At 24.2% G+C, this 14993-nt stretch overlaps 1 protein-coding gene across 5 annotated transcripts in view; it reads left to right on the forward strand.

Moving 5' to 3' along the window:
* Positions 1-14444, forward strand: part of LOC132922735 (protein kinase C, brain isozyme) — an 80953-nt gene extending 66509 nt beyond the window's left edge. For 3 of the 5 annotated variants that reach the window (XM_060986401.1, XM_060986402.1, XM_060986405.1), the window contains 8 exons: positions 36-62; positions 3630-3761; positions 3834-4007; positions 8490-8581; positions 8647-8848; positions 11552-11740; positions 11846-11986; positions 12052-14444. In XM_060986401.1, the coding sequence (XP_060842384.1) occupies positions 36-62; positions 3630-3761; positions 3834-4007; positions 8490-8581; positions 8647-8848; positions 11552-11740; positions 11846-11986; positions 12052-12204 (1110 nt within the window). In that variant the 3' untranslated portion in view covers positions 12205-14444. The remainder of the gene's footprint in view (positions 1-35; positions 63-3629; positions 3762-3833; positions 4008-8489; positions 8582-8646; positions 8849-11551; positions 11741-11845; positions 11987-12051) is intronic. The other 2 variants (XM_060986403.1, XM_060986404.1) reach the window with 1 other exon arrangement.
* The last annotated feature ends 549 nt before the right edge of the window (positions 14445-14993 follow it).

Here is a 14993-nt window from a genome sequence, read left to right on the forward strand (position 1 = left end):
TTAATTAATTTATATTTATATCTCTCTTAACACAGGGCTCAAAAACGCAAAGTCGAAATTTGGTTCGTTTCAAATTTAATAAAATACTATGTAGTTTTATTTTGTATATTAGCGAATAGCATGTATATATTTTAGAGAATATTTATATGGCTGTAAAATGTATTTTAATTAAAATCCTAGTTAAACATAAACTTAATCAAAGTTTATCCGTTCACTGCAGATAACATGTGTGTACTGCACAGTTTAACTTCAAGTTTTCTATTAGAAATTACTATAAATAGGTATTTATATCATGTTAAATTTATATTTGAAGGAAATCAATTTTACAATTATTTCTAAATTCAATAATTAATTCTAATTGATACCGGATTTTATATACGCCTAAAATCTTAAAAATAGTAGGTTTTTTTTCTTATAATATATTAAAATAATCTTTAATATACATAAATATTATTTTTCATAAAAATTTATTAAATACTGTAAAACCAAATAAAAGTAACGGTTTATAATAATTATACGATAGTTAAATTAATTCTTATCTTTAAAAAATTATTTGAACAATCATATTATTTAATCTATAATATGGTTATATACTGGTGTATATTGTTTAATTATATTATATATATTGTATGATTGTAGCACATAGTTACATACCTAAAATTCAGATATATGAATTAAAAAAACAATAATAATAACGTGTTTTCAATAATAAAACTAATTTTATGTTAATCGTAGAAAATGACAGAGGTCAAAAATATACTTTTTTTTATAAACTATTACATTTTCTATAAAATACTTAAATAAACTCCAATATTCCTGAAACATATTATTTTCACAAAATATTCTTTAATAACCTTGAGATATGCTTTATTATGCGCTAAAAAAATGTATATATCAGTTCATAATGAATCGTCGAGAATGTTTATCAAATTGGATCATATTCTCAATAAAAATATATAAAAAACATAAAAATCCGGTATCTACTTATGAGTAATAACCTAATATTTTCCTAGTAGCACTTCTTATATCATTATAGTTACTGAGTTACACATAATGATTAAAACCAAACATTTTTCGATGATAAGTTTATTAAATTTAAATTAAAAAATCTTTAAATGTTGTCCGTATATTATTTTAGAAAATAATTTCTTGTTAATTGTAAAGCGATTAGCAATATAATATTATTAGGCATAAAATTATTTATAGTTGAACTCTACAGAACACCGTTTGTTGTGCTATAATCGTAGCGTTAGTATCAATACAGTTACTAATTTTTGTTAATTATTTTGTCTTATTAGTATCTATTGTTTTCGTATAATGAATAATGGAAAAATTTGTAGATATATAATATATATATTTATGTCTTGTAAATATTTTTTAGTAAAAAGTAAAAATAATCACTCATCCTAAACGTATTATGTTAAATTTAATGTATGTACTCTTATAAATCAAGTACCAGTAAATTAATAATTTAATTTTGAACTAATTTTCAATCATATTAATCTCATTAATAAAACAGTTGAAATTATAATTTAAACATATGCCGTAACACTTACTTCTATATAGGTACTTCTTAAAATATGACTATGTATTACAAAATAAAGATAAAAAAAAAAATTAATCTTTAGTTGTATTACTATTCAATTTTTTAAAAATTATACAGACATGTTAAAAAAATTAGTTATAAAATAAGTTAGTATTTTGTAATCATTCTATATTGGTTATTTAACTTTAATTTTTAATCGTTGAAAATATATATATACTTTTAATTCGTGTAAAATAAATTAGCATACCTTGAATATTTAAATATTGCTTTTAGTTACTGCGCTTTATAATACTTGTTATTATTATGATTCATAAATAATATACATGTTCCATTATTTATAATTAAAAACTAAAAATGTAGATAAATGATAATATTATTTTGTTAATTTCTTGTCTTTATACAGACATTTATGTTAGTTGTTTATTATTACTATTATTATTATTTACCAACCGGAGAAAACAAAAGAAGGCCAACTAACAATACATTAAATTTGTTTTTGGTAATAGTTTTAAACCTTCATTGAAATGAAAGAAGTAAACTACGAAGAAAACTGTGTAATAAATTATTCATCAACTCACTTTACCGTCAATCAAAACTCCTTGTGTTTTTTTTTCATTAAATTTTAAATGTGGTTTTAGTTTCACAAACATTTTTAATCGAAAAGTTGTTTTAAACGTGAATATTTGAGTAAACATAATTATAAGGACATGAAAGACTCAAGTTTAAATATATATCTATATTATTTGTTTTTGTGTTTCATTTTATACAGTACAAACAAATGAATATTTTTTTATCAATAAATTAATTTATTAAACTGTTTTATGTTGTAATAAGGTAACACAATTTGATTAATTGGTGATAACAATAAAACAGATAAACATATTATACTTGTATTATCAAGTTACTTGCAATACTTACACCAAATTTGAAAACCGTATTTTGATAAAATGTTCTGTATTAACTACAGTTATTTTGAATATTTAAGGTAACTGTTGTAATATTTCTATAAAAAGTGTTTTGATTTTTAAAACTACGATTTAAAACCAAACGTTCTTCATATTGTATAAACATATTATTTCTTAGAAATATCTAATATAATATACTATGATATAGTAATTTCAATATTATTATTTTAAATATACCAAAAACCTAGAATGTTATGAATTTATTCTATCTTATATACTATTTAATTTAGGTTAACACATTCTATATCATTACTTGTTTAAAAGGTTTTTTATGATAATTGTAATACATCTTAATTGTATACAGTTATAATATTTGTAAAAATTTCTTTATTAATTTATAATGAAATTAAGAGAATAAGTTCTGAAGTTTTTCAAATCTCTTTAACAGTAAATCAAGAAGTGTAAATTCTATATGTTTTTTGCTGAGTACTGATAAGTTCAAATGGATTTAATACTCTGTTCTTTAGTAGGTAGTTGAATACAAGTTCAGTTTAATAATATCTAATGTAAAATACAAATACTTAAAAATACTTCGTAAATATTAATCAGTAATACTCGTAAGCAGATATTTTATACGCTTCAAATTTGGTACCAATAAATTTTAATATTGAGAAGAAAATCTGTTCAAATACGATCGATTTTGAAATGTTGTTATCAAATTACTTACATATTAATTTCATATTTAATAAATTATAATAATGGCATTTTAAAATTATTTTTATACATTTTATATTTATAAGTTGAATATGTAATATAATATTAAAATAATAAAAAAGTATACTAAAATAATTTTTAAAAGTTTTTAATGTTTATTTTTAAAACAATTTATCATACTTCTATTTATTTAATGACAATTTTTGAATAATATTTATTCAGAACTCAAATCAAATTCCCAATACTTCTGAATATTTTTGTATTATAAAATATAAAAAAAAAATGACGGCGCTAATATATGACTTTTGTGTTTTTTTCTTGCTTATCCTAAATAATGTAGCTGCTTATTGGTGTTCTTTTCTGTAAGAGCTTTAGAAGTATATAATTTTGCTATTAAAGTTTTAAAATATTTTTATTATTATTGTTATTATTTTATATATTACAAATTATATTCACACATTTAGAAGACATCATTAACCAGTAGAAAACCAATGGTGCCTGACAAGGATGTTCCTCATAATATGGGGAAAAAAGATGTTATCAGAGCGTCGGATTTCAATTTTTTACAAGTACTCGGAAAAGGCAGTTTTGGAAAAGTAATGATTAGCAATCTAATTGTTATTTTTTTAATTCTTGTTGATCGTTAATTGATTTTTTTTAACTATTAGGTAATGTTGGCTGAGCGTAAGGGAACTGATGAATTGTACGCGATAAAAATTTTGAAAAAAGATATAATTATTCAAGACGATGATGTTGAATGCACCATGGTGGAAAAACGTGTATTAGCGTTGTCTAGTAAACCACCATTCCTTGTACAACTACACTCTTGTTTTCAGACAATGGTAAGCATTCACAAATGTTTTAATAATAATAATTATTATCACAAATAAAATTACTCGAATTATTTCAATAATTATTAAGTAAAGTAGAAATCGTTTTTCTATTATTAATTCAATCTATTTAAAAATTTGAATTTAAAGTTTGAATTTTTTGTAAAAAATACTGTTTTCAGATACATTATTGTGTTAATTGTTTACAATAAAAATGCTTGAGAAATTAAAAATATGTTTTTTATGTGGAAAACATATATTTTTTATTTAATAAAAAATAACATAGTTTACTGGTATTTTGATTTGAAATTTATTATAATATATATGTATGTTGCAAAATATATTTATTTGTTTTCAAGTAAAAAGTATTAAAGCATTGATATCAAAATAAAAGTGCTATCGTATTTATCTTAAATAAGCACTTATCATTTCCTATTTTTTTTAATATAAAAACATTTTATCAGTCTCTCCTACGTTTTACTCGTTTTTATCTCCGTCTTAAATACGCATATACCTAACATGAAAAATGTACGTTCGACATGATTGATATCGTTTTAATATAACGGTAAATTGACCTATTAATCAACTTGAAGATAATAACATATTAATCATCATTTATCGCCACTAATCGAGACTTCAACAAGTCTAACATAATTGAAAAAAAATAGAAGAATATTATCTATGTTCTCCCATCGTGTTTTTTTTTTCAATTTTTACTTTTAAGTCATAATAATGATAAAAAAAAAATAATATAACAATTTAAAAATAGTTTTATCCCATATCGTTGAAATATAAATATCATAAAAACCGTCAAGTGATTAAATATTATTATGTTTCATCTTAAGTACTTGGGGTTTTATGATTTGGTTGATTTAGGTAGTTCTTAAAGGTCAGTATTCTTTTTATTATATAAAAATAACAAACCTGAATCAATTATGTTGTATGTAAATTCATTGTTCTCGAGTACTGTGTAATGCGTATGTAATACGAAGACAAGTAAAAATATTATTTTTTTTATTATTTTACAATAATTAAAAGTTAATTACAGCAGTTGGGTGATTTCATAAATTAATGTCACCTTCAAATTGTTTTCTGATGGACACACTAACACTAAATTTTGTTATAATCAATAATTTATTATTATGTTTTCAATCATATTTTAAGATTCGACCTTCTATTTATTAAATAACGGAAACATAACATTTACGTAAACATATTAGGATACATACATGTTTCTCTATATAATATGTTCTCCTTAGATTCTGAGTGGAACGATGTGTATTCATTTTACATTAGTTTGTGTGTGTTGTTTTTTTTTTGTATATACGATTAGTAGTCGAAAAAATACATTGATTTTCAACTTTGAGAAAGGATTTGAATTGAAAATTTGATATAATTTATACTTCAGTGTTCGGTGGTGAAAAGTTAAATATTCTCAGTATCTACCTTTAAAAATAATCAGGAATTTATTCTCGAAACAGTTTTCAATCGATTTTATTTTATTGTTGTAATTCAAAATTTAATAACAATAAATATTTGAAATTTTTATTAAATGTTTAAATGACTATCTTACTATAAATAATATAATTTTAAAAATATTTCTACTCTTTAAACACATTTAAAATTATGATTTTTTTTAGTTTTATTTCTATAAATGTTGATAAAAAATTTTTTACTTGTTTAAAAAGTTTGATAATTTAATAAAATATTCCATATAAGTTATTCAAAAACTTTATTCATGAGAATATAAAACTTGTACATATAATATTATATTTTATACACACAATGATATTTTCAAATGTAATATTTTTGGTAAAAATAAATTCAATCTACTATTATTGCTAATAGTAAAATAAATTACTTTACCTAATAAAACATAACATGAAAAATTAATTATAAGGTTATTTAATTAAGTTCAAGTTTAACATATCCATCACAATGACCCACTCGACACCTATCGTACAGCAGAGCGGTACGCTTTTGCTCTCTTTTTATATTATAATTTTATTAACGTACTTTTTTTTTTATTTCAAAGAAAACTCTTTAAAGAGTTTTTACATACATTTTGATAGACGTTTTTACTTATTAAAGAGATTTTAAAAATTTGTATACGTTTTGAAGAAAAGTATCCTATTTTGAAAATAAACGATATTATTATGAATGAAAACTAAATAAACAATATTGGCATCATTTTTATTAAAATTGTACACAATTTAATAGAATTTATGAACGTTTGCTATAAATCACATGTTTTATACTTTTTGTTGTCATAAAATATTTTTCTTACTTTTTTTATAATAATGTATACAATTTCAACACAAACTTTGAGTACAAAGCATTAAATGAAACTACACTGCTTACACTATGAATAATTCTGAGATCTGAGAAAAGGGTTCGTTTTTATATTTTTCCGAGATCAACAATATATTTTTACATCTTGAAAAAATACTACAATATGAAACACTATTGCTCTTTAAGACATACCCGGAAAAAATCATCATTCTACGAAATTAATCTCATTGATATTGTCAGATTTTTTCCGATATTTTATACAATATTTGATGCGCCTAGATCGGAATAAAACAATTATCAGAATGATGTTGCAACTCATCGCAATATCGTAAAAATAAAAAAATAAGTAATTAAAGTATTATAAGTTTACTATAATATGGGTAAGCCTAATAAAATAGGGCTAGGTTTGAGAGATTCTTCCCTACACTTAGATGTGCCGGAGAATATTACCACTTACCAGTTACTAATATTATATTTATGTAATTACCTTCATCCTGATTTTCGGAGAGCTCTCGAGGTCGTGTATTCGATAATTTGATCATCAAGTACACCGTTAATAGAATAGATATATAAATTATAATAATAATATAAAGTATATTATAAATTATAATCATGTGTTTTACCTGACTCGTAGCTATATATGCAGTGTCGATTAATATCTAGATAAATAATCTAGGTACACATTAAGCACCTAAATCTTATCTAGATAAATAAATAAATTAGTATCTTAGATTTAAATTAAACTATGGAAATCTATATAAATATTTTGATAAATCTCGTTGTGTAATTCACGCGTATTTTTTTCAATAATCATTTACTATTTGTATTTTTTACGCATATTTATTCTTTAATATATTTTTAACACAAAATAAGCCTTCCTGGTTATGCTTTCCCCAATGACACTACTAACCCGAGAACCTAATAGCATGTCAAGCATTAATAAAAATTAATTATTATAAGATGAAAATCTAGATAAAAAAGTTTTATCCACGTCTATCTTCATTTACTAATTTAAATAATTATTTAGCTAGTAATCTAATATTTATCTAGATATTATTTTTGCTATCTGAACTCAACACTGTATATATGTTATGCAGTCATATAGTAAATTGACACAAATAAAGAACTCTTTGAATATTCGAATCCAAATATTAATAATATTTAAAGATATATTAATGCATAAAATGTATTGGTACTTTAACCAGTGACTTGTTTAAAGTTTTAAGTATTAAATTTAGAACTTAAACAAACAACTTTAAATTTTTATACTTATTTTTCTAGTTTTAACAGCTTATTTTTATAATATTACTATATTATTCAATTGTTATAATTATTTTCGTTTTTGTTTGTATTCATATTTTCTACAGACTTCATTTTATTGGATTTAATATTGGTTTTATTCATTTTTGAATATTGGCTTTTGTTAAAAAATATCTTACTTTATTTGTAGTTTATTTTTTAAACTAAATTATAGTAAAAAATAAATAAAATAAGACCAAAATACGTTACACTCATTTTATCTTTTATGTTGTAATTTTTTTTATCACAAATTTCGGTCCTTAAACATATTATTTATTTGTATATTTAATTTAAAATAACTAATTAGTAGTAAAATCATAATAATATTATAGTTAATACACTATTATCCACTCTTGATTAAGCTAGGTTAATGTTTATAATTATAAAGGCAATGCAATTTAAGACAACTCAAATTATATTGGTTTTAGAATTTTAAACGCACCTTTAGGTTTTATTTTTGAAATCGGAGCATTAGAATTAAATGACAAAAAAAATGTTTTTATTTATTACATAGATATAGAATTTCTTTTTTCAATACAAAAAGTTTAATTCTTTATAATTGTTACATTTCCGTTATACTGCAGCAATAGATGAATGTTCAATTGTTACGTTATGCATATTATTATCATTGATTAATAATATAATATATTAGGTATATTTAATAAATACTATTATAATAACAGTTAACAATAGAAATGTTTTTAACAATAAATAAAACAAAACGAATTTTCTCATATTTTACACAAGCCATTTTGTATTATTAATAATAAGTAATAACTATCGCGATTTGTATCTGTAGCTTCATTATATGATATATTATTTTTAAATGAATGCGTTTATTATTAAAAACAACGACAATTTTCAAAACTAGATTAAACAAATAAAAATATTATTTTTTCTCAGGATCGTCTATATTTTGTGATGGAGTATATAAATGGTGGAGATTTAATGTTTCAAATTCAACAATGTGGAAAATTTAAAGAACCTGTCGCCGTGTACGTTAATTTTCCCGTGAAGTTTATTCATATTATGTCAACTCGTAAATGTATTTTTTTTCTAGATTTTATTCCGCAGAAATAGCCATTGGACTTTTCTATTTGCATCTCAATGGTATCATATACAGAGATTTGAAATTGGACAACGTTCTATTGGATCAGGATGGTCACATAAAAATCGCTGATTTCGGTATGTGCAAAGAAGGCATTATGGGTGATAAGACTACAAAAACATTTTGCGGAACACCAGATTATATTGCCCCAGAGGTAAAGTATTTATATTTATGGTCGATAATATGCTTGATTGCTTTATTATTTTGATATCAGATTTTCGTATTGCAACTGTTAAGCATCGGTGTATATGATATTTTATACACCGTGAAAGTAGATTTGATTGTCTTTACGTTATATCTAACTTACGTGTAATGCGTAGCTGAATTCGTTACTTTTATATCCAATACATAGTTAGGCTTACATTAGCATTAGTCTCTGAGGACTTTTGTGTAATTCACTAAGTAAAATATTATTACAATTATTGCTTGTACATATTTTTCAATGCATTATATTCAGAAGGCAGTTATAAAATATAAATTCCTTGATTTATCCAACTACTATTCAGTGTAAACTATGAAATATTGAAATAAACGTGAAATTACATTATTTTATTCACATTTTAAATTACGTCCGTAATACAATTCATTATGTTCATTTATCTTTTTTAGAAAGTTGCATAAAATATACCAAAATTATACGTACGTAAAAGTGGTACATCTACAGTCTACATATAAAATGCTTTTTCAAACCTTCATAATATTATTATAAATTTTTGCAAATAATTTGATAGTATTTCCGTTTTGTTTTTTAAAATTTGTTTATTTATTATTTTGTAAGAAATATTTTTTTAGTTACAGTTTTTCTTAAACTAATCCAAGGTTTACAGCGGAACCACCACTACAGATTAACTATTCCAAACATCAAACTATTTGTTTTTAGTTGAATATGAAACAAAACTCCTTTATATTATCCGATTAAACTGTATAGTGACGTATTCAAAATGCTATACTTAGTATACTTAATAGTGTATAGAATATTATTAATTATATAATAGACTTTTAGTCATTGGAAGTAAAGCGATATAAACCATCCACTGACCTGTATTGGCTGTATCATCATCAAAATTAATTTTCCATTATTTACTTAAACAGAATTTAGAAAAATAATATTATTTTAAATCTCAGCTTCGTATAAATTTCATTTCATCTGGACGTTCAATAGTATTTAAAATGTTGAAGTTCATTAACTGTATTCATTCACAATCTTGAAAGTACCCTAATTATTGTTTCGTTCTACTTCGACTAACATTTTTAAATTTGAAAAAGAACAAAAAATATCATTAATTATGCTTGTAAACCAAAAGACCTTTAAAAAACACGATATTGTCTTTTAAACAAGCTCTCGTTATTAAGATGATTTTTTTTAGTGTATATTATTTCAATTTTTAAATGAAAATCAATTGCATTGCTGTATTACGAAGAAAAAAGATATTTAATTGGTTCTATTCAATTCTATAGATCATTGTCACCTTACGCTTGTTTACTTCATATACCTAGGTATTTAAGACATTTTTAGCGCTTAATTTGTGTAGCGAATCCATGTGTATATTTTCTGAGAGATATTTGGTTCAGTGTACGATTTACTAAATCATGTAATCGAATAATAATGCGAATAATAATGAATAATAAAAATATATTATTAACCTTACTGGCACTTGGCCGCCTTTTTTTATAAACCTTAGTGCAAAAATGTATTTTTAAACTTGCATTAAAACTTCTGTTATTTCTTGTAATTTCTGTTAACTACTTATTGAATTTTATAAGTTTATTTTCATTTTACACGTGTTTTAGTTATAAAGTAGTACTCGATCTTTTAAATATTGTCTACAAATGTTCTCGTCGCTACTCACTATTACGGTACATTAATTTTCTTTTTTTTTACATTTTAAAATTAATAACACACGAAACTATAACTACTATAACAATAAGTTGTATAACATTACTGTAAGTGCAATGTGCATACCTATTGAATTACAATTCTTAGCGGTTCCATATTCCATTTCATACATCTGTACTTAGCAAATTAAGAAAAAGTGCGATCTTATATTAGAATCACGCATTTATTTATGTTTAGAATCCAACTTTATTCGTTTAACATGTTTAAAACGAGTAGATCTCACATCCAACGTACTAAATTCTTATAATATCGGTAGATCACGTATACCAAACAATATTAATTGCGTTGATTATTTTTAAAAGCTATATAACACACATATTTTACATTATGCGTCACTGTAATGTTTTAGGTTTAAATGATTTTAAATTATACTCATCGTTATAAAAGTGTAAACAGAACTATAATAATATCGAAGTTTATTGTAAAAACGTGCGTACCGTGTTATATTATTATTCTATAAACATTAAACATTATGTTTAGATTAATAATAAACCATATCATTTTAATATTATTTGCATACCTGTTAATTAGGACTATTATTAATCAACAGCGACATTAATCAAGCAATCGACAACGAATATCTTTACCTTACTATTCTATACATAATCTCATCTATTATAAATACAAACAATTGACGGTTTACCATTAAGCCCCGATAAACTTCCATTGCTAAACTAAACTGACGATTATATATGTGCTATAATATACAATACACATCCGTATTGCATATCTATACGTAGTACACCTACGACATAATTTAACCATAAACAAATTGGTAATCACAATAATATTATAAATGTTTCAACTTGGCAATATTGGTTGATATATAATATATCATAGCATAGATATTCTAATAACGTATTCATATTTCATAGTATTGTTTAATTGTTTTTATATTTGTACTCGAAAAAACATATTGTACGCATGAAGTATACAATACAAACACTTATTGATTTTCAGATAATTTTATACCAACCATATGGCAAGTCTGTCGATTGGTGGGCTTACGGTGTTCTCCTGTATGAAATGTTGGTTGGACAACCACCATTTGATGGAGAAGATGAAGAAGAACTTTTTGCGGCCATCACTGATCACAGTGTCAGTTACCCTAAAGGAATGTCTAAAGAAGCCAAAGAAATATGCAAAGGGGTAACGTTATTTTAATATCACTAATACTAGAAACTTAATAGAAGTACATTTTTTATTAATTTATTTTTTAAGTTTTGAAATATTTATATTTTCTGAAAACTGTAGTTTTTGACTAAAAATCCGATGAAAAGATTGGGAGGAGGTCCCAGGGGTGAAGAAGACATTCGGGGACATGTATTTTTCAGACGTATCGATTGGGCAAAAATTGAAAACCGGGAAGTGCAACCGCCGTTTAAACCAAAAATCGTAAGTATTCCTCACCACACGGCATTAAGAATCCGTATAAAATTAATATTATATTTATGTTATAGAAACACCGTAAGGACGTGAGCAATTTTGATAAGCAATTCACTGGTGAAAAAACAGATCTTACCCCCACCGATAAACTGTTCATGATGAATCTAGACCAAACAGAGTTCATGGGTTTCTCATTTCTCAACCCAGAATTCATTCAGCATGTATAATTTATTTATCTCCTTTATAAGTATCCTTTTTTTCAATTTTATTACAGGGTTTTCCTTTACACTCCTTCGCTGTTATATTATCCCGTCTTTGTCTACCAATTCCGAATTCACTATAGTCAATTGGACATTACACAACACCCATCGAATTTCTTTCAGTGTTTTTAACTGATATACTTTTTGATCATTATCCCTAATCACGTTATCAAGACAAAAAAAACAAACACACATTTTCTGTTTTACAATTCAGTATTATACTACTACTATTACTACTACTACTACTACTACTACTACTACTACTACTACTACTACCACTACCACTACTACTACTACTACTACTACTACTACTACTACTACTACTACTACTACTACTACTACTACTACTACTACTACTACTACTACTACTACTACTACTACTACTACTACTACTACTACTACTACTACTACTATTTTTATTACCGTTTCTGCTGTCCCTATTATCATGAATTAATTAATTTACATAAATAGTACACGACATGTCTACAGAATGTTTTCCGCATGTCTGACCCTTGTTGTCATACCATACACAGTATTTTCTATCGTAAGTTTAGAGTATTGTCATATATTTCGTAGTAGTGATGAAGAATAATTAGTCAGCAAACGTCTGTATTTCAGAGCTTGAGTATACGCGTTTTGATTTGGGCGCACATGAATTGCCTTCCACATCTAGGTAGATGACCTTTTTTCACATAAATTACCAGTGTGGTTTTGGAGGTACTTCGAGTACCAAACAACTGATTATAAATTAATATATCGATATTACGTCATTGAACTATCGATTATTATGTTGATTTCCGTAATGCTCAAAAATATTATTTTTGTATAACTTTATACACACATCACTTTATGACCAATTATTACTTCTCTGTTAGGCGCGTATACAAAAAATATTTTAAGGGTGGCCCCTAAAACTAAGGTTGTGCATTTTTATACTTATATATCGATAAGATTTTTTATCTGTACCTATACTTTAAATTGACAAATATCATTGTTACTCTTTTAAAACATATTTAATAAATTTCCTGTTTTTTTTTTTGCGGCGGGAGAGGGATAGAAATTCTAACCTAGAAGGCCAGATGTACGCGCCAGACTGTGTCGGTCTATTTATTAAAATATTTATAATTTTTTATTAACTTAAAATGTGGACAGTAAAACATTTATTTTATTTATTCATTATTTTATTCATATAAACAATTTTCGTAGTATAATATTCAGTTTATTTATTTTTTTGTTCTCGCATTGTAAATCGTCGTGTGCACATTCATAGACATTTTTAATTTAAAAAAAAATCAATATTTGAAATTTAAACGAGAAATCAATCAAAGATAGTTTTCGAAAGCGATTCCAGTACAAAAGGGTCACTACCTAAAATAGGAGGCAATTATTTAAGTGAATGATATTTTAAATCAGGAGGTAATTCCAGTAATCTTTTTTTTAAAAAAAATCATTGAAGGCAATTCGAATGTGTCCTTTAGCCCTTTAATTTAACGTGGTACCAACTTCAAGGGTGTATGGACGTTAACCAAAGAACATCGTTCCATAAAATAGGATAAAATTGGGACCATTACGCCTATTGATATGATGTGTGGCTTTAATTATCTACATAGTTTTAATCCAAAGTGAAGTAGTTTTTAGAAATATATTTATCATTAAAAAAAAAAAAAAAAAATGAATACAAGTTCTATCTGTGATCTAAACAAGTGCAATAGACACAAAAAAGATGTCATTATATTTAAATAATATTTCTCTCGTTTTATATTACATAATATTCAACGTTAGAATATCCTAAACAAACATAGTTACCTCGTTTCCGTTTATTCCCTTTATGATACGAACAAACGTGTTTTTATGTAGAAACGATAGGTTGTGTCTAAATATTTTTTCTTGTTTAAAAATTATTTTAGTAAAAACTTTTATTCGTACCTATATAATATAATTATTATTATTGCTTAAATGTTTACGTTATTATTTAAATTATTATTAAAATACATATATTAATATATTATTAGTCACTCTCGGTTTAAATATTTCGAGAATATAATTTTGAAACATTATTAATGTTTATTATTCGTAAAAGACATTATTTTATATCGGTCGTTTGAAATAAAAGTATATTAATGGATATTTTTTAGTGTTTGAGATTAATGGATGATAATTCACAAACACCGTGATAACAGTAAGTAAGGTACTTAACATTTTTTTTTTTAAATAATTCAACATACATTTATATCAAACGATCTGTATTTCACGTTTAATCATGTGTTTGCATTTTTTAAATAAAATTATGATATAATATTTAGGCGATTTTGGGATTAACAACATTTTAAGTGATATTTTACTAAACTATATTATAGTAAATCAAATTGGTAGTAACTATGTATTGTTTACTTCTAGCTAATCTTTAACTTGCTCACAACTTAAGTCTATTTGTATAACTTAAGTTTAAAGTAGGATCTGGTGTTAAACTTCTAAAAAAAAATATTTAACGATCAAAATTGTATTTACTATAAATGTTTAGTATGTTTTGTGTTGTCTAGTTTGTATATAAGTGTTGTACCTTGTACGCCTAATTATTCTTTTATCATTATATTTATGTAATCACATTTTATTGTTAAAAAAAAGTCTTTTAATGTACAACAATTTGTTAAAAAAATAATTAATTATGTATCTAATAATACGGGCTTGGGGGAATTTTATTCGTATTTATTGTTGATAATTTTTAATGTTATATTATTGTAACTTACATTTTGTGC

Source organism: Rhopalosiphum padi, chromosome 2 (genome assembly GCF_020882245.1).
Source record: "Rhopalosiphum padi isolate XX-2018 chromosome 2, ASM2088224v1, whole genome shotgun sequence".
NCBI lineage: Eukaryota > Metazoa > Arthropoda > Insecta > Hemiptera > Aphididae > Rhopalosiphum > Rhopalosiphum padi.